Source organism: Antennarius striatus, chromosome 17, assembly GCF_040054535.1.
Source record: "Antennarius striatus isolate MH-2024 chromosome 17, ASM4005453v1, whole genome shotgun sequence".
Classification (NCBI taxonomy): domain Eukaryota; kingdom Metazoa; phylum Chordata; class Actinopteri; order Lophiiformes; family Antennariidae; genus Antennarius; species Antennarius striatus.
The window spans coordinates 16,044,823-16,067,324 of NC_090792.1; the positions used below are offsets into that span (position 1 = coordinate 16,044,823).

The following is a 22,502-nucleotide window of genomic DNA, read 5'->3' on the forward strand; positions in this document are numbered from 1 at the left end:
TGATAACGATAAACTTCAAAGTGATATTTTACTGTAAACTACATGAACTTTAAAATAATCATCAACGATGCACAATCTGAACGAAAACATAAAAGAAAACATATACGTTTTCGTGAATTATTATTTGCTGTGTCCATAAAATCTTCCTGCACGTGAACGCATCATCAGGATACTGTAACTGCGACTAGGTGAGATTAGAAACAGTCTTTTTCGGTGGACTGTTTTGGAGTGAATTTAGGAGCACTACCCAATACAGTTCATGTATTTTACTATTCATGTTTTATAGAATAATCTGGGACTTCTCCTAAACTGTCACCAGTGGGAAATGACATATAGACGTCTAAAGTTAATGCTGGAATTCTTCAACTCGTCGCCTGTGTTGCATTTAAACTGAAGAAGTGATCGGCAGCAGCCACTGAAGTTATCCTCGATAACAAAGGGACACGCTTCTCTATTTGTGCCATTATTCGACGGCTTCGTGTGGTTCAAGAGTCTCCTAATCATTTAAAATGCACGACGTCTCCCTCCAGGGTGTGTTCAATATAAAAGGTAGGCACACTTCAAGTAAGAATAAGTGTCGAAGCTAAGTTTGCTAGCTAGCATTAGCTGCTAGCCGGATTGTGAGACAACCAACTATCCAGAGTGATATTAGAGATGGCTCTGGCTAGTTGCTGGATTGACCACAGTGGCCATGCTAATTTTTTAAGCTAATGCTATTTTGCCTGCTTTAGAATAAACTCTCATTGGTATTTTTCTTGGTTAAAATTAAGTTAAGTAACGGATGTATGTCGCTTAATGACCAAAATATCAGCACATTACTTTTGGCTTACACGTTATACGTTCGTTATATGCCCTTTTTAAAAAAAACAAAAAAAACAACTAGAAGTCTTTATTGTCTATTAAAAATTAAATGCTAAAAAGTTTTTTTTTTTAAATTCAAAGTAGCAGAAAAAAACCAAAACATCCGTTAAAGTATTGAACCGACTTCCAAAAATTTTCTCTCCCTCAGGATATGGAACACCGTCTGAGTAAATTGATTAATTTATACTGAAGACCAGTCAGACGTCACCAGGTTTAGATCAAGCCAACTAAATGTAAAGGGTCGCTTGGTTCAAGCTACTATGGACATCTTTCCCCGGCCAAGCGGTGAAATCCAAAGGAGAAACCCTCAGCATGACTTTGAGCTCATCCAGAGGGTGGGAAGCGGCACATATGGAGACGTGTACAAGGTACAGTGGCTTTCCAACAGACTATCACCAGAGCTGGACACGACCCAGCTCGCTGTCACGTGACTAATCATCCTAATTTATGACAGTTGTTTGATTTGGGGGTCATGACAACGTGTGGGGAGTGAGTTTCACAGTAGCCACAAACCACGTGAGGGGAGGCGGGGGATATAGGAATGGTTCTTCTGTATGTAGTCCACCACGTTTCTTTTCTGGAGCGTAACTTGATTATTAGTTATTGGGGGTTTTTTTTACACAGAAAGTCAGTGAGTCTACCTTGTAGGAATTTCGTTTTGTTATTTTTTATCTAAAGTGCAAACGTGTCCTACATCATAGATTATGTCAACTATGTAAATCGATCAATTTACATGCTGTTTAGATTACTCCCTTAAGAAGGTGGCTACTTCTGCTTCTGAGCATGTTGAAAATGTAACTTTATCCGCAAAAAGAATTGAACCCGGTTGTCCAAAGTGTGGGAATTTTTTGAAGAGAGACCTAATGCTTGCTTTGAAAAATAGATGTACTGCAATAAATAACTATTTTGGTGCTGCAATGATATTATTCAGAGCCAAGGTCAATGTTTGTGTCATCTTACCTCCAGTGTCTTACATTCACCTTATAAGCATTCGAGAGATAAGAACAAACACACTCCGCCATATCCAGCTATTGTCCTGCAGTTCCCCTTTCTGCCACAACCCCCGCCGAGCAGCACCGCTGCGTTCACACAGTTGCAACACTCGTCTCCCCGTTTTGTTGGTTGTTCTTACATACCGCTTCAAAGCGGTGATGTATTGTAATTGTAAGCGTTTGTGTCTTTGTCCGTCCGTTAGTCCACCAAATATCTTCGCAACCGTTGCAGACAGAAAGATGAAACAAAAAGCACATTACTCGGGCGGCACAAGCAATGAAAATGAGATGATGACTTTGATCTTGAGAAAACTAGGTCAAGGTCAAAATTTAACTTTTGTACACTCAGGAACTGGATAAGATAGAAAGATGAGGGAGAAGGCCAGTGTAAGTGAGACCATAGCTTAAAGCTAGTGCTTTGATCTATGAAAGTAGGTCAAATCACTAGCTTTAATCTTTGATCTATGCAAGTGGGCCAGGGTAAAAATTTTAATTCAGGGGTATCGCAGGATGTTGCAGTCTCTGACTGCACTGGTTCTTGTTTATTTTATTATGTCTTTTTTTTCATAGCCTGTTATTGTTTCTGCCAAGTCCTTGGGAATTGTACTTTCATATTTAGAGTAGTGATGACGTAGAAATGGTAATTGTAGGTTGAAATTTAATAAGTAACGGCTTACGAACAGTTTAGCGTAGAAACAACTTCTCGGAACCAATTGTGTTCATATGTTGAGGACTACCTGTATATTTGTGTTCCGCTGTGTGTGGAATGAAAGATCTTGTTCTAACAACTGTTTGCTCAACAGTAGTTCTTTGATTATATCAGCAAACCTAACAGGCTGCTGAATTTTGAAGTTTCGAACAGGTAACTACATCCTTTAACTCTTTGACTGCTGGTAGTCCTCAGTATTCTTGACATATCTCTTTCATTGCATCATTAACTTAGCACTTGCAGCAACAACAGCATCCAAAATGTAACAAAGACTGCAGCATTCTCAGCTCAGTTTTGAGAAAAGAAGTTAAACGGGATATGATTTGACAGTGAGACAAAGGTACAAAATATATGTTCCTGTTCAACACCAAGATTGACTGGATCACATTGAAAGAAGTTCAGCTTTGTTATCAGAACTAAATGTTCTTTGGAAATTTCCAGCTGAACCTGTTGTCTCAATATGACTATAAACTTAACATAATAACACAGTCATAATATATAGCTTTTTTGGGAATATATTATTGTATAACACATTTTAAGCTTATGTATTGCTTGAGGCACTTTTCCTTCTCTCAAATCCAAAATGTTGAATACTCAAACACAAAGATGGCAGTTTACATAATTTCACTAATTATCTCGAATTCCTTTGACAGCAGAGACAAGCGGTGTTACAGAAGGAACAGGGTGAGAATACAGAGGGAGAACAAATCATAGGGCTAAATCATGCGCTGCAACATTTAAACTTATCCTCACACATAATTGTTTGGCAGATAACATTTGTCACCGCCCACTGATGTGGTTTTAAAACTTTTGTTCTTGCTTTTTGCTCCCGGTGGCTTTTCCTATGGTGCGAGAGTGACTGCATGATTACGTAATTACTGCTGCTGTTTGTGTGGATGGGTGTATGCTGGCTTGTGTTGAAAAGCCCTTCAAAGGTAATATAAAATGGTCTGCTCTCCACATCTGTTGAAATAATTATATAATTGCGTGATCTTGAGTCAACTGCAATTATTTTGGATAGTCATTAGAATGACTTTCATTCATCTGTGAAAATATATGGATAGAACAGAAATCATATTTCTATTAGTGGTGGCCTGCTTTTTTTGTACATACAGCTCACACAACAGCAACACAATGAAGACCCTTCTCTACCACAACTTGTTTGTTTACACTGATTGAGAACTGTAGACCAACTCCATTACAGTGTGTGATTTTAATTAGAGCCAGGGTTCTGCAAGCAAATTGATTAGGTGTCTCCTACAGCGGCATCTGCATTTAGTCTAACATAATGTCTCATAAGTGTTTTGTAAATAATGGACTAAAATGGCAAAAAAAAATAAAAAATCACCCTCTCTGTTATGTGAAGTTGCTCTCATCCTCCAGTCAGATGATAAAGAGATCCCGGTGTTTTTATATCGCTCCAGTTTGGATATATTTCTGCTTGGATGCCTTCTTCTTTGAGTTAGCCACTAAATGCTACTAGCTGCTTTTAAGTCTTCTAATTTGGGCTTCATGTAATGGTTCACTGCGTTTAAACAGTGAACCATTAAAGGTCCACGAGTCAATTTCCAGCTGTTAGACGCTTTTCACTGATATTTCCCATGATTCCCACTTCTGGGTCACTGTTGCTGAGGTCAGTAAAATGAACTAACCACAGTGGTAAGAAAAATGCCTCGCAAGAGTGATAGTGTGCCTCAATCAACTGAAGTTCTGAAACTGGTCAACGTGGATGCCCTAGGACCGACTGAAGTCACATATTGGTACGATCAGTTTAGTCTGCAATACTGTGATTCTTACGAGATGGAAAAATACAGCAGTCAGCAAACAGGAGTGTATGGACAATCCTTGTGGTCATCTGTTACTGTCATTTTCAGATAACTAAATTTGAAGAGTGCCAATGAAAGCCTCATCTTTTTCTTCATGAGATAAATGTTTATATTTCTAAACTGTGATAAAAGTCATACACTGATGGTACACAGTGAGCCAAAGAGGAGCATTTTGAAGTTGCCACTCTGTGTAGTGAAATAATCTCCATTTTTCTGTAGACTGAAAATGTATGCTGAATAAATTGAATTAGGGCCGTGGATTAATCAATAAATTTTAAAAAAAAGAAGTCAGCCCTGCTCCTTTGCTTGTGTTAAAGGGACAGGAAAGTCAAAATGAACCAGGTGTATTATTTAAAGTATATAATGAAAGAAAACTTTTGGTGGCATTATTAACTTTTTTATGATTAATGGGGACCTTGGCCAAACAAAATATATCATAAGTTACGATGTGCTCCCTCCCAACGGAAGTGACGCAGTCGTACACGTCGGGATGAATCCATATCATCGACCTTATATAAATATACAGCAAACGACAACATAACAAGCCAACATTATCTCATTTATCTATCACAAAATCATCTCAAATCATGTCATCATCATCATTGAGATGTGACGCTAGGCTAATTTTCACAAATTTAAGCACGACTGGTCATTTCCTGCTAGTTTTTAACCTACAGTTTAGCTGAAACGATTACCTGAACTGATTTGGCTGCTCAGCCTTAGTGAGCAGTGAATGTTTGCACCAGATTGTCCATTTTATCCACAATGACCATCTTTCATATAAAGCAGGAGGAGTCCTCCTTAATCCAAGTGAATATTGGCATATCATCAACTATTTAATTTATTTATATTAAACTTTAATACTCTACCTTGGTATTAATCTACTATAAGAAATGTTTTGAAGGTTTTCATTTTCACCTTAACATTCTAGAAAAATCTGGGAAAGAGTGAAGTAATTTTTATTCACACTTTAAGAGTCAAATAGATACAAAGGGAAGATGAAACCTGAAACAGTGCTGCAGCTGAAAATGTAAAAAGACATACAGTATGTAAAAATAGTTCTTAAATGCTGCAGTATTCTTATGCACTGGAGAGTGATCTTTCTTCAGTGAGAAAAGAGAAATTAAAGTCTGCACAGACACCATTCATCTGAACAAAATAATCCCACTGGATGTGTTGAGCTGTGTTCCCCTGCAGAATCTTCTTGCAAATCCATCTTCTGCAGATAAACAGGCGATCCATCTGATTCAGGGTGTGATAGCTCAGACAGTCTGTCGTGGTCCCCCACCACACAAAGCCTCTCTCTGGCCGGCCCCCACCCCCAGACAGGCTACCAGTGGAATGCTGCGCCTGGTATTCTCATGCAGCACGCAGGCTGTGGGGCTGCAGTGGGCCTGAAATACGAGCAGGCCCCTGTCCAAACATGTGTTCCATTATGGGTGTGCTCTGGGCCACGCTGACAGCGGAAACACCTCTGATTGGGGGACGTCGTCCTCTAGCCTGGGTTAGTTCATTGGGCACAGCATTCTTCACTTTGAATGTTTCATTGCACATGATTTGTGTTCATTTAAAAATCACATGTTGTTTATCGTTGTTATTACTGGTTGTAAAGTTTAATCTGTCTTCATTATAGTGTGATAGTCTTGGTTCTCTTTGCAGTTTGTCATTTTAATATCCAGTCACAAGCTGCTACTCTGTGCTTGTATTCATCATTTGCATAAGTGAATAATATTTAAGTATGTTTTGTCTGTCTGAGTTTTAGTGCGCACAAATAGCATCTTTAGTGTTGTGAGAGTCACACCGATAGTGGATCAACTCCTGTCAGATGGCAAAACAGGAACAAACGAGTCACGCACACCTCATCCCTTGTTTCACAGTGTGTAAGGACATTCCTGAGAACAGTAGCTGAACTTTGGATCCATGTTAACAGATGTTACTCAGTTTGACATAGTGATTTGTCTTCTGTCAGATCCTGTCTTTTTTAGACTCCTGTTAGATGCCTGATTTCTCTTCCCTTCCTTTTGTTGAAGGAAAGAGCAATCAAGGTTATGAAGCTGTGTTTGTTTCATCACGTATGTGAAGAATCTCTTCAGAACTTCCGTTTTGTGGGTAATTTGTCAGATTGGCTCAAAATATTGAGGAAATGTTAAGATAGACTCCAACTCTCAGTAAATACTTGATCATTATGCAAGCACACCACAGTCCATCAGAGTGACAGACGCCATGCTAAAAATGTTTTGTAAGAAATGTTTATATGTTTGCACGCATGTGTGGCGTCAGCCACAGATACTGTTTATATGAGTCATCAGAACGTTCTCTGTTGGCCATGCTTAGAGGGTTTTATGGTTTATGGTTGATTTAGCTCTTGGTTCCGTCACTTCACTTCCACGGATTAGAGAGCATCTCATCTTGACCTGGATTCAGAAGTCAGAGCAGCCTACTAAGGAGAGAGATCCTACTGTACATGCATGATCTGTTGTTGAGTCTTGTAGCCTCAAATCGTTTCTATTTTGATTGTCACATCATTGACAGTCAGACAGTATAAGAGGGAAAACAATAAGAGAAACTGAGTGAGGGACAAGATTCAAGAAATTTTATTAATCAGGTACCAGATAAATAATCTTCAAAAAATGTATAAGTTAAGTTAAAAAGTTACCAGTACTTAAAAAATTCTCTGGCATTGAGGGTATTTTCCATCGTTTTTCAACTAGTTTCCTCTAAACATGTGAGCTAACTTGTGTTGATTTATTGGGATGTTTTGGAGGTATTTGCCCTACTTAGTATTTAGTCACCTACTTACTGCCCTATAAACTATGTCGGCTGTATTAATGTGTGTCCAATGACTCAGATCTTGTCTATCTAACAGCAGAGGACACGATATAATCATGATTAAGAGTGGGAGGTTTCATGAGCAACTAAATTACATAACTGTTACATAACTGTTCACACATGTGAAGTCCTAAAATTGTTGAAATAAATCTGAAAATCATCACTGTATTAATGACTTATCAGTTATTGATCAACATATGCTAAACTACCCAGTTATCCAAGTTGATTTTATACCACCACTAAGTGATAAACATTTGGTATAAAATGTTGGAAAATGATCATAATCCCCTAAAGTCCAACATGTAATCGATTAAAATTTTTGATTTGTCTGTCCAATATGCAATGAGCTGTTACAAAAAAAATGGAGAAACAAAGAAAGGGCTAGAGATGTTTTTTGATTCAAAGATTACTGAAACACTGTAATTTGTGTGTAATATTCTGTAGATACACAAAAAGACCTGTCAAGATCTGGAACCTGATTCATGATTAAAGCAGAATCACATGAAGTTAATAGATATTCCAGCCTCAGTGACTTTTGTGATACTGTGTCTTTCAGGCTCGAAATATTAAAACCGGGGAACTCGCTGCTGTGAAGATCATTAAATTGGAACCAGGTAAGTGTGATCTTTTTTCCTTCACACTGCTGTTGTTTCTTTTACATACAGTATGTTGATGTTTTTAATATTTTTTTCACGAAATAATAGTGTTGGGTCTAGAATAACAGCCATCTTGCAATCTGTGGAACATTTTGTGCATCTAGTGCAAATAATCACATTATGAGTGACCTGATGTGTGAAGGAGGCTCACGGGTCTGCACCGACAGTGACCCACTGACAGAGTCGGTGTGATCCAGATTAAAAGGATTACAATGAGGTCTTAATGCCATCAACAACTAGACTGAGCTCAGCTGATTACCAGTGAAGCTCTGCTTTCCTTCTCCATTCATCAGAGGTAGGCTGCTGGTAGAGGAGGCAGGACGTGTGTGTGTGTGTGTGTGTGTGTGTGTGTGTGTGTGTGTGTGTGTGTGTGTGTGTGTGTGTGTGTGTGTGTGTGAGTGTGTGTGTGTGTGTGTGTGTGTGTGTGTGTGTGTGTGTGTGTGTGTGTGTGTGTGTGTGTGTGTGTGTGTGTGAGAGAGAGATCTAAGTTAGAAGGAAATAAGAGAAAGGAAAATAATTCACTTGTCATGATTTTTGAGAGAGAGGTTTTACAGCCACATTTTAAAGATGTAAATTTTTATTCTTTTCATTGTTGATTGATGAAAGTTTATTTATATAAAATGCTCTTCAAAATGCGCTGCCTGATTAACAGTTGACCATAAATCAAATCTTATTTATTATCTACTCTTACAATCAACAAAGGTAATAAAGTGTACATCTCCAGATTGAGAAGCTCTATAGAATTGTCTACTCTTGGTGGATGTCATTGTAAGGAACAACGTGAGGATGAGGGAAAATATTCCAATAGCTTATTTTGCAAATTACTTTTCGATGGAAATTGTGTTGGGGCACATACTGGATCTGCACAAGGATGATGTTCGTAAGGATGGGTGAAAATGTTTTTAGATTTCCAGAGAAGTCCCAAGTTAGAGATTTTGCTGTCATTTCTGGGGTAGTTGGATGCCACTGATATCTGTCTCGCTTCTCTCTGCCATTTCCTGTGATGCTCATGTGTGTTAGCGCTTCCTCTGCTCTATCTGACAGATCTGTATAGGTGTGGGAGAGACCTCTCTTTTATATATATAAAACCAGTTATATGTTATGAAACTACTGTTATAGGCTATTAAATAATAGTAATAGTGATCATGGTATGATAACCACCAGATTTTGATATTTGATAACAACCTTCCCAATGTCACCATTTTTTTGTTGTTGTTTTTGAAACTTTTCAGTCTCCATTGACTTGTGATCTTATCAGTGACAACACAAAGGACACATGCAGGCATATGGGCTTTGACATATTCATCATTTCTTTTTATATATGTATATTTTTTAGATGGAATAATGATAAACTCAGGTTATCCTGTTACAACACGACAATCTTTTCTATTCACACCTTTACACGCGTCGGTCTGTCTGTGCCTCAGGTAAACAGTTTTGGGTGGATCATAAATTCAAACAGGTTTGACTGGGAGGAGTGGCACTGGCGTGACAGACGGTACAAACAGAGAAAACGAGTTTACTGTAGAGGCCGCAGGGAATAGAGCAGGTTCTTTTGTTGTCAAAGCCCAAATAAGTGTCACCCTTTCCCTGATCATTGAAGCAAAACGGAGAAAGGACAAACCTCTAATTTCAGCTAGTTGTTCTTGACAGGCACCTTTTTTTATTAGCCCACGTTGTATTAAAATGTCTGTTTATGTGTGGAGAAATGTCTGCAGCCTCTGAATTTAGCTTCAGTTGTTTTCAATAACGCCAGAGAAGTAGTAGTTTTCAAATCCTCACAGATCTCTTCACATGGCTCAGTTTAGTTTTTAAGAGAAGTGATTTTATTTTAAGGGTAAACTGGCAAACTTCCCTGTATCAAACCATTTTGGTGTGAGGTTGGTAAAAAAAAAAAAGTGTTTATCTTCAATGCACCGAAATTTGAACTCTGAGTTTGACAGGAAGTGGCTGCATTCTCAGGCCTGAACTTACCAAACAAGAAAAAAAACTGATGTTTGATGGATCTCATGCCATGTCACTGAAATAATTCCAGTCACACACATTTATTTTTATCAACAAACTCCATTTAATCAACAATATCTTGTTTTATCTCTGACATCCAGACCCTGTAGAACTCAATCCCAGGCCATTGGTTAATATTTATGATTCAAATATTTATAACATACAGTTTATTAAAGGCTCAACAAGTAAAATTAGAATGTTTTCCATCTTTTTTTTTTGAGACCTTAATCAATCACCCATCTTTTAGATTCATGTGATAGATCTGCTTCATTAAAGGAGGTACGATGAGTCTGAATAATATCTGACAGTAGCTTTGAGCAATTTTTACTTTGTTGTTTGTCGTTGTGTTGGCTTTACTTCCAGACTGAAAGTCACATGTAGGAGAGCCTTACTCCTCCCAGACAGACTGAACTCCAAAAAGCTGCTGTGGTCCAGGATGTTCCACCATTTATCGTGTTTTCTTCCAGAGATCAAGTGTTCCTCCATGGCTTTAATGAATCCAGACCTTTCTGTCTGCTGAATTTTGACTGATGTGATAAAAGAACATAGAAAACAAGACTTGTCCGTGGTAGTTTCTTTCATGGGTAATGTTCATTTGTAAAAGACTGATTAAGCCAGTCAAAGTGCTTTACAACCAAATATATTACACAATTGGACAGTGAGTCAGATGTAGCTGCAACATAGAATGCATGAAGTCATATTGAACAGTGAGACATAGAAGCCTGTGTCAGGAAAGTCATGGCGTTACTTTCACACAGAATAATGATTACTATTATTTTAGATTCATTCTCATTCAGCAAAGGCATTACTGCTCAAATGTTGGTATATATTTTAGCTGAGATCATTAACTGCTGATTCTGGGTTGATGTGATGACAGTCTTTCAACAGTGGACTGAAGCTGGCCGACTGGTAGATCGTAACCCCACTGTGAGAGCAGCTCGCCTTACATAGTTTTGTCGTCTAACTTCCTACTTGTCAGATGTTTTTGAGTGCTTTGCTGAACTGGATCCCAGCCTTAACCGCATAATGTACGAGGTGTTTCTCCTGTTGTTTCTTGGCTGTTCTGTGTTTGAGGAGAGATGAGATATTGAACTTTATAGTCAGAAGGAAATATGGGAAGAGTTTGTTCTGTGGCTTGGCAAACTAAAAGGAAAGTTTTCTAAAGCCTACAGTTTAAGGCGTGCACAACCTTTGTGTCAACCAAAAAGCTGTGAGAGGTTATTTCAGTCAACTTGTCAAATTCATGGTTTGCTGTAGTGTCAAAACATAAGGTTTGTAGTATGTATTTTGTATATGAATCGTAAATCAAGTTGTCAACGCCAAATGTAGAACTATCATTTTGGGTGCTGTTTGTTTCCAAGTGGAGATTCTCCCACCCTCAGCCAAGGAGGTCACATTTTCACTGGTATTGTGTTGCTTGTATGTTTTCAGTATTACACAAACAGATTTTCACAGATCTCGTTGGGAGGGTTTGGCATGTGGCAGGGAGGAACCCATTCAATTCAGGAGTGGGTCTGGATAAAGGGATGGATCCAGGATTTACTCTTCCACATAATAAGATTAGGCTTCTTTCATCATTTCTGTCTTTTATGCTTAAAGATTGACTTGAAACTGAAAAGATGGATGTCCCAAAGAGGAAACATTGGATGCTGGAATAGATCCAGATAAAAGCATAGTATCTCGATGTAAACACAACCATTGAAACACAGATCAGTGTTGACCCTGGTTTTAGATAATGCTACAAGGTAGTAACACTACTACCAGGATTGTGCTGTTGCCTCTTTGTGTTCTCATGTGCAATATGCCAATTTTGTATGATTTGCAAGGAGTAATGTGTGCATTTGTAGGTTGTGATTTATCACAACATATGTTTGTGTTTATGCTAGTACAAAGTGAACTGACAAATGAAGTTTGCAAGGACCTTAATATAATGTAGTGAACTGCCAAAAAAATTTTATTTTAGATATGGCCTCTTGAGGCAAATCGAGTTCATGTTGTCCCATGAACAGGTTCGGTTTAAAACTCATGTGGAAAGAAGAATTAAATTAATTTGTAAAGAGGATAGCTTTCTCCTTTTTGCAAGATTGTGCACATTATACGCAAACATCATGTGGCATGTGGGAATATTAATGGCTATGTCTTTGATTACTTTGGACTTTCATGTTAGATTGACAATTGTAATTTGGGATTAGTCTTTAATTTAATTTAAGTGGACTGCTTTGTCTTCCTAGAGATGTATATTTCAATGGGAGCCATCACGACTTTAAAAAGAGGAAATTCCATGTAAAAATATCTAACTTTTTGTCCATGTGTGATTTCTCTCTGTTTCCAGGGGATGACTTTTCCATCATACAGCAGGAAATCTTCATGGTGAAGGAATGCATGCACCACAATATCGTGGCCTACTTTGGAAGCTACCTCTGGTAATATCCAGCTTCAAACACCCTTTTGCTTTGTCATTTTCCTCTCTCAGTTTGTGGAATGGGTACACTGGTGTCAAAAAGGATTTAACAAGCCGCTGCCATAAACTCACATGACATATTTAATTGTATTATGGCGCTTATATGTTAGAGTATGACTCAAGCTCTGGAACTAGGCTGCAATTTGCTGACGAGGTGTTTCACTGGCAGGAGTTAATGTTTTAATGGAGCCTGCATTTTGTTCTTGGTATCTTAGAGGAAGTAGGGTCGATCCGCCTCTAACTTCCAGCAGGTTTAATTGGAATATGAGCCTCTGATCTAGTTTTTATGACTGTTATTCCAGAGAGATGCATGTCTGATCCCAGCAGGCTTGTCTTAATGCAGTCTAGCCACATCAAGCACGAATAGTTACTGTAAAATGTTAATGAGCAACACACCTAGTGTAATTTAAAAAGCAGATTAATCGCATAAGAGCCTAATTTTTCTTAAAAAGTTTGAGTTTCATCCTGTTTCCTTACCTAAATTCACCTCCATGTTCAGCTTGGAAGTGTGAAATGCAACACAACGGTGGTAGGGAAGCTGTGTCCGTGTAGATTATCAATTTTTCTGCTGACCAACTCAGATGAACTCAATAAGCAGCAGTTCCTAACATAAAATGTTTTCTCCAATCTCTTCAGTCGAGAGAAGCTTTGGATTTGTATGGAGTATTGTGGTGGAGGATCGCTGCAGGATATTTATCACGGTGAGCTTTTTTCTTAACTACTAAGATGTAGTCATTAAACGTTTTAAGTACTGCTCTGTCATCAATCCATCATTGCTTTATTCTGGAAATTAACCCCTCACCCTGGAAATGTGCAATGAAATTGTGTTTTTATAGTTACGGGGCCTCTGTCAGAGCTCCAGATAGCTTATGTTTCCAGGGAGACCTTACAGGTAAATTACACTTCCAAAGAACATTCCAAAGTTAGGAATTTCATTTTGAATAACATGAATTACCTTTACAGGGTTTGGAATATCTACACATGAAGGGCAAGATGCACCGTGACATCAAGGTACAATGTTTTTTTTTGTTTTGGTTTGTCAATATTTGTCTGCCACATTGACTGAAATTATAGTTATTGAAAAAAGGGCAGGATTTGTATCGATGACACTGGGGTGCATCATCACGTTTTTTTAACCAAATTAACCTGGTTGGATTTAACTTTGGCTGTTGAGTGGAAAAGGTATTGAGCAGATAATCAGACCCATCAGCTACATTCTATTTTTGTTGTATTTTAAGTTGTCATTTTAAAATCTTTGAACAAGAAATCTCACCACATTAGAAAAAAGAAGGAGGACATAAAAAAAGTAGAGCATAACCTTGGAGTAGCTAATGTCAACTGTTAGACTATGAGCATTCTGCAGACCTGAGGCCTCTGCAGGAGTGTGAACTGAATTCAAAGGGAGATGTGCTAACTCATAGTCATAGTGATTTTTAGGCAGAGCCAAAGTCAGTGTTGTCTGATGCGCACACGCACACAACCTGAAATCTCAGTCTCATGTGTTATCACAGTAGGTCAGGGCTAGACCTATTATCTTTACTCTGCTCTACGCAGCAAGCACTTCCTGTTTCCTTTACTCTGACCTCAAGATGCCACCAGAGACCCTGTCAATAACAGCCAACACAAACAATATGACTGTGAAACTGTCAGAATACTGTGGTTTCATCAGGTCGGCAAATCTGTAGTAACACCAGATGTTATTGAGAGTTCAGTTCACCAGTTCACCTCAGTGTTTTACACTTTAATTTTGGATTGTGAGTCTCTATAAAGTTAATGAAATATTTTTACAGGGTGCCAACATACTTCTGACAGACAACGGTGATGTGAAGTTAGGTAAGATGCTCTGTGACTCCTTACTTCATGACTGGAACTCCTCTGTACCATTCAGTGAGTATTACGTAATCTGAACACCTACAAATCCTTATTACAGCTGACTTTGGAGTGGCAGCCAAAATAACAGCCACCATTGCTAAGAGAAAGTCCTTCATTGGAACGCCTTACTGGTGAGTCAGGCGAGCCTTTTAAAACTTTATGATCATCCACAAAAATGATTTCCTGTCAGGTTTTTTTGTGTAAGATGCTGAATCCACCACCACTGTTCTGTCACTGAATTCTGAACACCTCTCCACTTAAAGGAGGATTACCTTTCTCTAAAGAACCAGTTTATCCAAGGAAACACAATCCGTTTACTTCAGAACACAAATCAGTTGAATTTCACTGCTGAATGAATGTTACTTTTTACAGAACAGGTCTTTCCCATTGTCACTGAAATATACTCATTCATTTGTGTAGGATGGCTCCAGAAGTTGCAGCAGTAGAGAAGAATGGTGGCTACAACCAGCTTTGTGACATCTGGGCCGTTGGCATCACATCCATAGAGCTGGCTGAGCTACAGCCTCCAATGTTCGACCTTCATCCAATGAGGTATATATAATGAGAGCTTACTATGATGATTGTGTAATGAATTTGATTATGATGGACATTCAGGTTGGCATTAGAAGAGGCTGTAGGACTCATTTTAAAAACTGTTTTTATTGGTTTCTCCTCAGGGCCTTGTTTTTGATGTCAAAGAGCAGCTTCCAGCCTCCAAAACTAAAAGACAAAAACAAATGGTGAGTGCTGCGGCATATCCCTGATTTGTACTTTGATTACGTAAAGATACTGTATCCTATTGGAATATCAATTGTGATATTTGCATTAAATCATCTTGCTCCCCAGGTCAACTGCCTTCCACAACTTTGTCAAAGTGTCTCTGACAAAGAACCCAAAGAAGAGGCCGACTGCAGCAAAACTTCTCTCAGTAAGAAATCATAGTTTTCATTGCAGTTGTCATTACTTTCATTTAATACCAATAAGAGATCTTTGCACTATATTTTTGGCTTTTTTTAGACCCGCAAGCCTCATAGATAGATAGATAGATAGATACTTTATTAATCCCGGAGGAAATTGCATAATCAAAGGTCCAAAGCCGAGGCTTGTATTTGTTATATTGTACTGTATATGCCTGAGTCATTCAGTTTTGGTTTCACATTGTGGTTTTTCAACTTCAATAAGAGCTTTCATAACATACAGTACAATAGTACCTTGAGATACGAGTTTAATTCATTCTGTGACTGAGCTCGTAAGTCAACTAACATTTCATTCATTCATTCATTCATTCATTCCTTTTTTACTGTTACAACTGTGTGTCACGGGGAGCTGGAGCCTATCCCAGCTGGCTGACGGCGTGAGGTGGGGGAAATTACGGGTGCGACGCCAGTGCACCGCAGTCAAACATCTTTAGATTTCTCTAGATATATTATGATAAAACAGTGATTTCCATGTTTTCATTGCTTAATTTTTGCAGAAATCTATGTAATATAATTCAACATTTTTTTATATTCTCAACTTCTTTATCTAAAAGCTTTGTCCTTGAGCTTTTCCTGAATTGTTTTTTGTTTTTGCTTTTTTGCTAATGGTGGGTGCATGGGAGGGGAAATTGCTATCAGGCGAAGCTGCAGCCATGAGCTGCTGCGCTCTGTCTGCAGCCGTGTTTAGACAGGTGGTACTTGTCTAAGAAGATCCACATGAATGTCGGTACCCACATAACAGCATAACATTGAAATATAAAGACTTGTTCAATGTTATCCCATTACCTGATGGTGGACTTAATGTTTTTGTTGATGGGTTATAAAATCAAAAAAATAAGTAAGTGAAACTTACCACATATGGAACCTTTTTAAAAAGGTCAGTCATGTTGGACCACTAGTGTCAGATGTTATTCTCACATTCTGCTTTATTTCTTGCAGCACGTTTACGTGGCCCAGACTGGTTTGACAAGGAGGCTCGCCGTCGACCTCCTAGATAAGATGAACAACCCAGACAACCACCAACATTACAGTGAAGTGGACGATGATGACCTTGAGGTAATTCTCTGAAAATAGTCCCAAGACTGGAGAAAATTTGTTTTTTCTTTGACAATGAAGGGAAAGGAAATTCACAGAAAGTCTGCACAGTTCACAAAGAGGCGATTAGAGATAGAAAGATTGGAAACACATTTACTTTGTGCGTCACATAAAAAGAAAATTAGCTCCATTTGTTGATGTTGAAACCAAGTTTGCTGGAAAATGACAAAAAAAAACATTTTCTTAACAAATCAAGTGAACTTTCATGCAAACATTTACAGACTATCAGCAGCGTGTGTAAATATTAGCATAGTGTGTTCAGCAATGTGGCAAATAAAGATTAAAGGTGAGCTTTGCTGAAGTTCGCAGGAAAGCTTCTCATCCCCCTCATCTTGATTTTCTTCACTAACGTAATTCCAACTGGAATACACATTAAGTCTATGTGGCAGCCAAGAGGTGGTACCAGTGCCTTTTTAAAAGACCATTGTGCTTTTCTCTCCGTCACAGCAGTAGCACTGTGTAAGCCACAATGACTAGAAGAAAAAAAACCTAGAAGTCGTGCAAACAGTCTCTGGACTGCACAATAATGTGATGATGCATGTTTAAAGGAACAGTTCAAACAACGTTGTTATCTATCGTCCTATACCCACATCTTTTTAACCTGAACTCTTCACACTTGCCTCTAAACTAAAGGCATTAGCGTGAGTCTTGTCTGAGGAAAGGTAGATGAGCATGAAAGCAGGACATGCACCACTGGATGTCAAGAATGAGAACCTGCTTCATCTGCTTACCTCAGAGTTTACCTGCTTTCTGGAAATAGTGGCTCACAGAAAGAATTTTAATGGAGTTGCAGCAAAATCTGTTTCTGTTGGCTCTGACATTTTTTGTGAGCTATGTGGAGATTACAAGTTCTCATTGTGCTTGTCTTAATGTTGCATCAACCCACATTAAGGCTTTTATTACATTTTGGGTACAGAATTTCACTTTTAGCTTAAAGGCTAGAGCAAAGAATTCACCCTAAAAAGCCTCTAAGCTCCACCTGACTTTCCATCAACATGAACTTGATCAGATAATGAATATTTATTTTTAGAGTTACTTTAAGTTGAAGTAAAGGATTTGTATCATGAGAAATTGTATCATGACAGCAATGTCATGATACAATTTCTCTACACTTCACTCACTTGTCAACCGGCACTCATATTGTCAAATCTAATTTTCTGTTTGTTAAAATCTTGCTCCGTCGCTCTTGTTTCAGCCTCTCTCTGCGGTTAGACACACCATCCGCTCCACCAACAAAGAAGCCAGCGCCGAGAGGACGCGCTCAGAGATAAACTGTAAGTGAACAAAAGTTGAAAACCCACCACCACCAAGACCGGTAGCCAACCCCCACCCTTTAGTCTGTCTTGTCATTGGTCAACATGTCCTGGATGTAAAGCTTTGTAGAGGTCTGGCAGCTTGTGTGAGGGTCGTCCCACTAATCCTGAAGCAGTGACTGGCACTCGTCCAGACCACAGCTTCCAGCAGTGTGTCTGAAAATAGCCACTGGAGATTCACAGGAGAGAAAGTGTTTGTATTAGAGTCCATGACGCTTCTCTGCGCTGTGATATTTTTGATTCAGAAGTGACTCAGATGGGGTCATAAGGGCTTTCTCTTTCGTGGAATGTTTTGTGTGTGTGTGTGTGTGTGTGTGTGTGTGTGTGTGTGTGTGTGTGTGTGTGTGTGTGTGTGTGTGTGTGTGTGTGTGTGTGTGTGTGTGTGTTGTCATCAGCTGTTTTTAGATAAAGTTATTTGTCATGTAAACCATCATTTTGGACTGACGATGGTGACAGTCCAGTTGTGAGGTGTGTATTTGTTGGTTGTGTGTCAGGTTGTGTGTCATACTTATTTGTCCCTTTATGTAGTGTTTAGTGTCTGTGGTTGTTTGTCTCAGAACCACTTCCTGTTTAGCTTCATCTATATCTATCTCAATTACGTCTCGACTTTTCCTCCTTCATGACGCAAACAATGGGACAGACGAAGAAGGGCCACGCTCAAGCCCTAGCTTCACTGAGGGAGACGGGGGGGATGCAGGTTAGTGACAGCGTAGTGGTGAGACGGTGTGTTTTGTGTTCCCCAGCTCACTCCTCAGACTTCCTGACAAATGGGATGATGTTGCTGCTGAAAACAGAATATTGCGTTTGATTTTAAAGAAATAGTTTGATATCTGTTCATCCCCTGTGCCGATGGAAAGCTGAAAAGACATTTTGGAAGATTTTTAGCAAAAGTTATGGATTAAAAAAAAACTTTACTTTCCATTGATATTTGGCATGAATAGATAAAGACCGAGTTTTAATTTCTGGGTGACCTGTTCCTTTAGATGGCACGGGCGGGGCTGGGGGAATATTGACATTGTCACGTCTTAGTTCCTGTTCGTCTCTGACTAATTGAATCCTTAGAGGGAAGTAAAGTTTTAGTCATATGACTCACCTGATTCTTCCACTTCTCACTTTCAGCGTGCTGGTGCCTGACCTCCTCACTGTTAGGTGTTTAAATCCTGCTTTGCCTCCAATGTATGACCAGAAAACAAGACCAGAAAGGGAAAAATTCTTCTGTCTGAGCTCTTGAATACAGAGCGTCTTTGTTAATGAGAAGCTGATTATGTGGCCGTATTAATGGAGGGTTGGTTCATGATTTCACAAGGAGCATTCCATACTCATACTGGACACAAAACCATCAGCCGTTTGAACGAATGTGACCTCAAACCTAAACTAAGAGGAGTCTGTTTTTGCTCATATCAATATATCTCCAAAACGAACAGCTCTGGTCAGCGTCAATAGAAATCTTTGTCTTTGGTCGTCAAATCACCATCAGACTCCAGACCAAACACTCGCATAGCAGTGGGACTAATCTATGAATGACCTCTGGGATGTCTGGCAGGCACGTAAAGATGTTTATTTGCTCTTGGTTCATTCTGACACCTGACTTGTGATCAATCTTCTGCTACTAATGCGTTAAGAATACTACTCCCATGGCTGTTGTGTGTCTTGAAGTGCTGGGCACTGATGCCCTCTAGTGGCAGATATGTGTGGAAGACGGTTAGAGGAAACTAATGTATTGGGGGGGTTGTAATTTTTTTTTTTTTTTTCATTTGCAGTTGACAAGCTGCAGTTTGAACCACCGCTCCGGAAGGAAACTGAAGCTCATTCTGAAATGGTGAAAATCATTTTAAATATAATCAGGATAGGGATTACTTTAATTTTCTCTTTACCACCAAGTGCATTTTCTAGACATCAGAAAATGCACGTTTATTAACAAAAAAATCTATTTTTGTGCTGTTGTGGCATCCTGCAGGATGTGAGTAAAGATAATGACTTCTCTTCTCCCTGGAGTCCATTCGCAGAAGGAGGAATAACAAGCAGGTAATCTATGGAAACTGTTGTTATGGGAACTGCTCTTATTTACTGCCCTTCCCCTTCCCTCTCTCACTCTGAACTTGGCTGCGTGCGTCTCTTGGGATTGTAGAGAAAGAAAACAAATATTGTGGTTAATTGCAGGATTTGCTTATTTCTTTTAGACTTAAAATATGCTGCTCTACTGGTTGTAGAAGAAGGTGAAATTGAGTTGATAGATTCTCGTTCTTTCAGGTTATGATTGTCCTTGAAGGATGATTCTGTAGAGACAGGCTGATTTCTTCTGATCGTGTCTCCGGATCTGCCTCCGCAGAGACGGATTGTTTCAAATGAGCTAACCCATGCAGCGTCTTCAGCGCCTGTGCACGTACTCATTCTCCTCGCCTGCAGTTTCAAGTGTTGCTCTGACCCACGACCTCTTCACCCATCTGCTTGCTTTTGACTGTTTTTCTCCTCCCACTTCTCTTTTGTCCCTTTTTTGGCTGTCTCTCATCTCATTCCTCCAAGGAGCCTCCTCAAAAGCGTTGAGGACGAATTGGTCCAACGGTAACACTAACATCGTGTGAACCATAGTACCTCACGCCATCCAGTCCACTCCTTGCTCGATCCCAATATGTTTCATTCCCCTCATGTTCACAAATCACCTCACAGACACCCCTCCTTGTATTCCCTCTTTGCTGTGATAATCGATCAGTTGTGTTTCCTCTGTGTATTTGAATCTCAGACAGGCAGTGTGATGAGTAAACACACAATCACAATCAGCAGCTTGTCATTTCCTTTTTTTATTTGTAAATGGGGCTTCACTGTACCACTGAAAACTTTTGACATTTAATTTTTAAAAAAAATTAATTTTATCTTTAGATTTATCTATGTAAGTGTTTTGCTCATCTTCTAACAATTATAATTTTCATAACCACTATGCAAAATGTCAGAACTTTGTCTTCAGACCTCTTTTTACTCCTTTTTTTAAACTAAACTCATAGTAAACTGTGAATGGTGACAGACTTCAGAGTTGTTTGTGTACAGCATCGTCTACTTTTGAGCAAATACCTGACTTTCCATCGCATGATGCTCACCAGGCTTCAACCAGCAGAGTGAATAAACCCCCACGAGTCACGCTGTCTCTCTGAGGAGGATTTTACACAAACATTCGCACCATTACCATCTCTCTTGAGCACTAATGACTCACATATTCCACACTGACTACAGTCTCTGTTTCCTGCAGGGGACACGTCGCCCACCTGGAAGATGCCTTTGAAGACGTGGAGCTGTGAGTGACGTCAATACACTTAGAAGCAAAACTGTTGAACTCTGTAGTGTGAGGTTTATCGGCAAAACATGCGAGCAGATGTTTGCAATTATTGTATCAGAGAAACCTAAATAGCTCAGTGCTATTTTATTTTTACATCCTGAAAAGTGACATTAAAGGGACAGTTCACCCCAGAATAACAAGTAGAATCATGGGGAGCTTCACACTGAGCTGCTCTCTACATCTTCAGACCACACACATAAAACAATGTCAACGGCATTATCCTGCACCTTCACCTCCTGTTCACACAGAAGGGAGATTTAGTGCCATAAGGACCTCCACTGAAGTTTCAGAGGCAGAATAAACAGGCACCCCGTTGTGACCTCATTGTATTCAAACAACATCTGGGTAGAATAAAGATGCCCGGCTGTGCCTAATACGAGTATCAGAATACTATATTTACAAATTTGGAAGGATAGAAATAGGTCAACATGTGTTTGTGTGTTTGTCCAGGAAGTTATTTGCAGCCTTGATGGAAATTCACACTTGTCTGACCTTCCTTTATTTAGTGGTTTTAGCAAAATAATCTGTTTTGTCAAAAGTGGGGAAACCTTTAGAACTACGTACATAAGACTTAAAAACAGATTTTTTGATCCATTTGTCCATTTAAAATTTCATCATGGACACAAACATTGCCGTAGTTTCCATCTTTTAAACCAAATTATTCATTTCAGGCCAACCCTCAAGCCAGGGCTTCCTCCTCCTCTGCCTCCAAAGGTGAGACCCAAAGTGCTTCACACAGTTTTGACTAAATTTATCTTGGAAACGTGGAAAATTCACGTTATTTGACTGAACACCACATTCCTCCCCTCTCAGCCACGAATAAACAGCCCATCAGAAGAGCTTGGCCTTAATGAAGAGCGATCCTTGACGGTCCGGAGGTTCCCCAACGCTGAGAATGGCCCGAGTCAGGTGACCCGCAGACAGAGCTCACCTGAGCAGGGCAACAAGGTGGAGCACTCAACCCCGGATTTCCTCTCTGTTAGCGTCAGCAGCCCCGGCCTTTTATCTCACGCCTCTGATCCTGGTGAGTCTCAGTCGCTTTAGGCACACAAACCCATTTATGTGTCTCTCGTTGGTGCTTTTCTAATAACTGTGTTCCATAAACTGAGTTTTTAAATTAGTATTCATTCTATTTTGCAAGCTTTCAGTAAATCTGAGTATAAAGGTGAGAAAGTTGGAGGTCAATGTGTCTTTTTTGAGGGGTTTAGTTATGTAGTTCTGACAGCAGTCACGTGTTTTATTCATGACAGATAATGACTCTGACAGCAGTGTGAATGGAGGCAGTCCCAAGTCACCACCCAACCGGCACCGGAAGGAGAAGAAGGAATTCCCTGTGAGTCTGAAGATATTCTTCTTCTTCATCTCTTGCATTGTTTTTAAATCATGACGAGCATCCTCTTCAGATTTTGTTTCATTGAGTTTCAGGTTCATTGAAATTGAACAGATTTGTTGCTGCTTTGTCTGCATGATCTGAATTCCATGTGTTTTTCAGAAACCAGCAATCAACGGTCTGCCTCCCACTCCTAAAGTACTGGTGAGTCTATCTCCTCATCATTCCCTGTCGGCCTGTTCCATAGAC

At 39.3% G+C, this 22,502-nt stretch overlaps 1 protein-coding gene across 2 annotated transcripts in view; it reads left to right on the top strand.

The window, feature by feature from the left end:
- Window positions 1-180: 180 nt before the first annotated feature.
- map4k5 (mitogen-activated protein kinase kinase kinase kinase 5) overlaps window positions 181-22,502 on the top strand; it is a 30,044-nt gene continuing 7,722 nt past the window's right edge. Inside the window, exons 1-22 of one of the 2 annotated variants that reach the window (XM_068338194.1) lie at window positions 181-549; window positions 1,010-1,229; window positions 7,774-7,831; window positions 12,210-12,300; window positions 12,975-13,039; window positions 13,175-13,230; window positions 13,302-13,349; window positions 14,129-14,171; window positions 14,269-14,341; window positions 14,631-14,762; window positions 14,888-14,950; window positions 15,057-15,138; window positions 16,127-16,243; window positions 17,478-17,556; window positions 18,236-18,292; window positions 19,356-19,414; window positions 19,553-19,620; window positions 20,837-20,881; window positions 21,595-21,637; window positions 21,737-21,947; window positions 22,174-22,256; window positions 22,416-22,457. In XM_068338194.1, the coding sequence (XP_068194295.1) occupies window positions 1,122-1,229; window positions 7,774-7,831; window positions 12,210-12,300; window positions 12,975-13,039; window positions 13,175-13,230; window positions 13,302-13,349; window positions 14,129-14,171; window positions 14,269-14,341; window positions 14,631-14,762; window positions 14,888-14,950; window positions 15,057-15,138; window positions 16,127-16,243; window positions 17,478-17,556; window positions 18,236-18,292; window positions 19,356-19,414; window positions 19,553-19,620; window positions 20,837-20,881; window positions 21,595-21,637; window positions 21,737-21,947; window positions 22,174-22,256; window positions 22,416-22,457 (1,623 nt within the window). In that variant the 5' untranslated portion in view covers window positions 181-549; window positions 1,010-1,121. The remainder of the gene's footprint in view (window positions 550-1,009; window positions 1,230-7,773; window positions 7,832-12,209; window positions 12,301-12,974; window positions 13,040-13,174; window positions 13,231-13,301; window positions 13,350-14,128; window positions 14,172-14,268; window positions 14,342-14,630; window positions 14,763-14,887; window positions 14,951-15,056; window positions 15,139-16,126; window positions 16,244-17,477; window positions 17,557-18,235; window positions 18,293-19,355; window positions 19,415-19,552; window positions 19,621-20,836; window positions 20,882-21,594; window positions 21,638-21,736; window positions 21,948-22,173; window positions 22,257-22,415; window positions 22,458-22,502) is intronic. The other variant, XM_068338195.1, reaches the window with a different exon arrangement.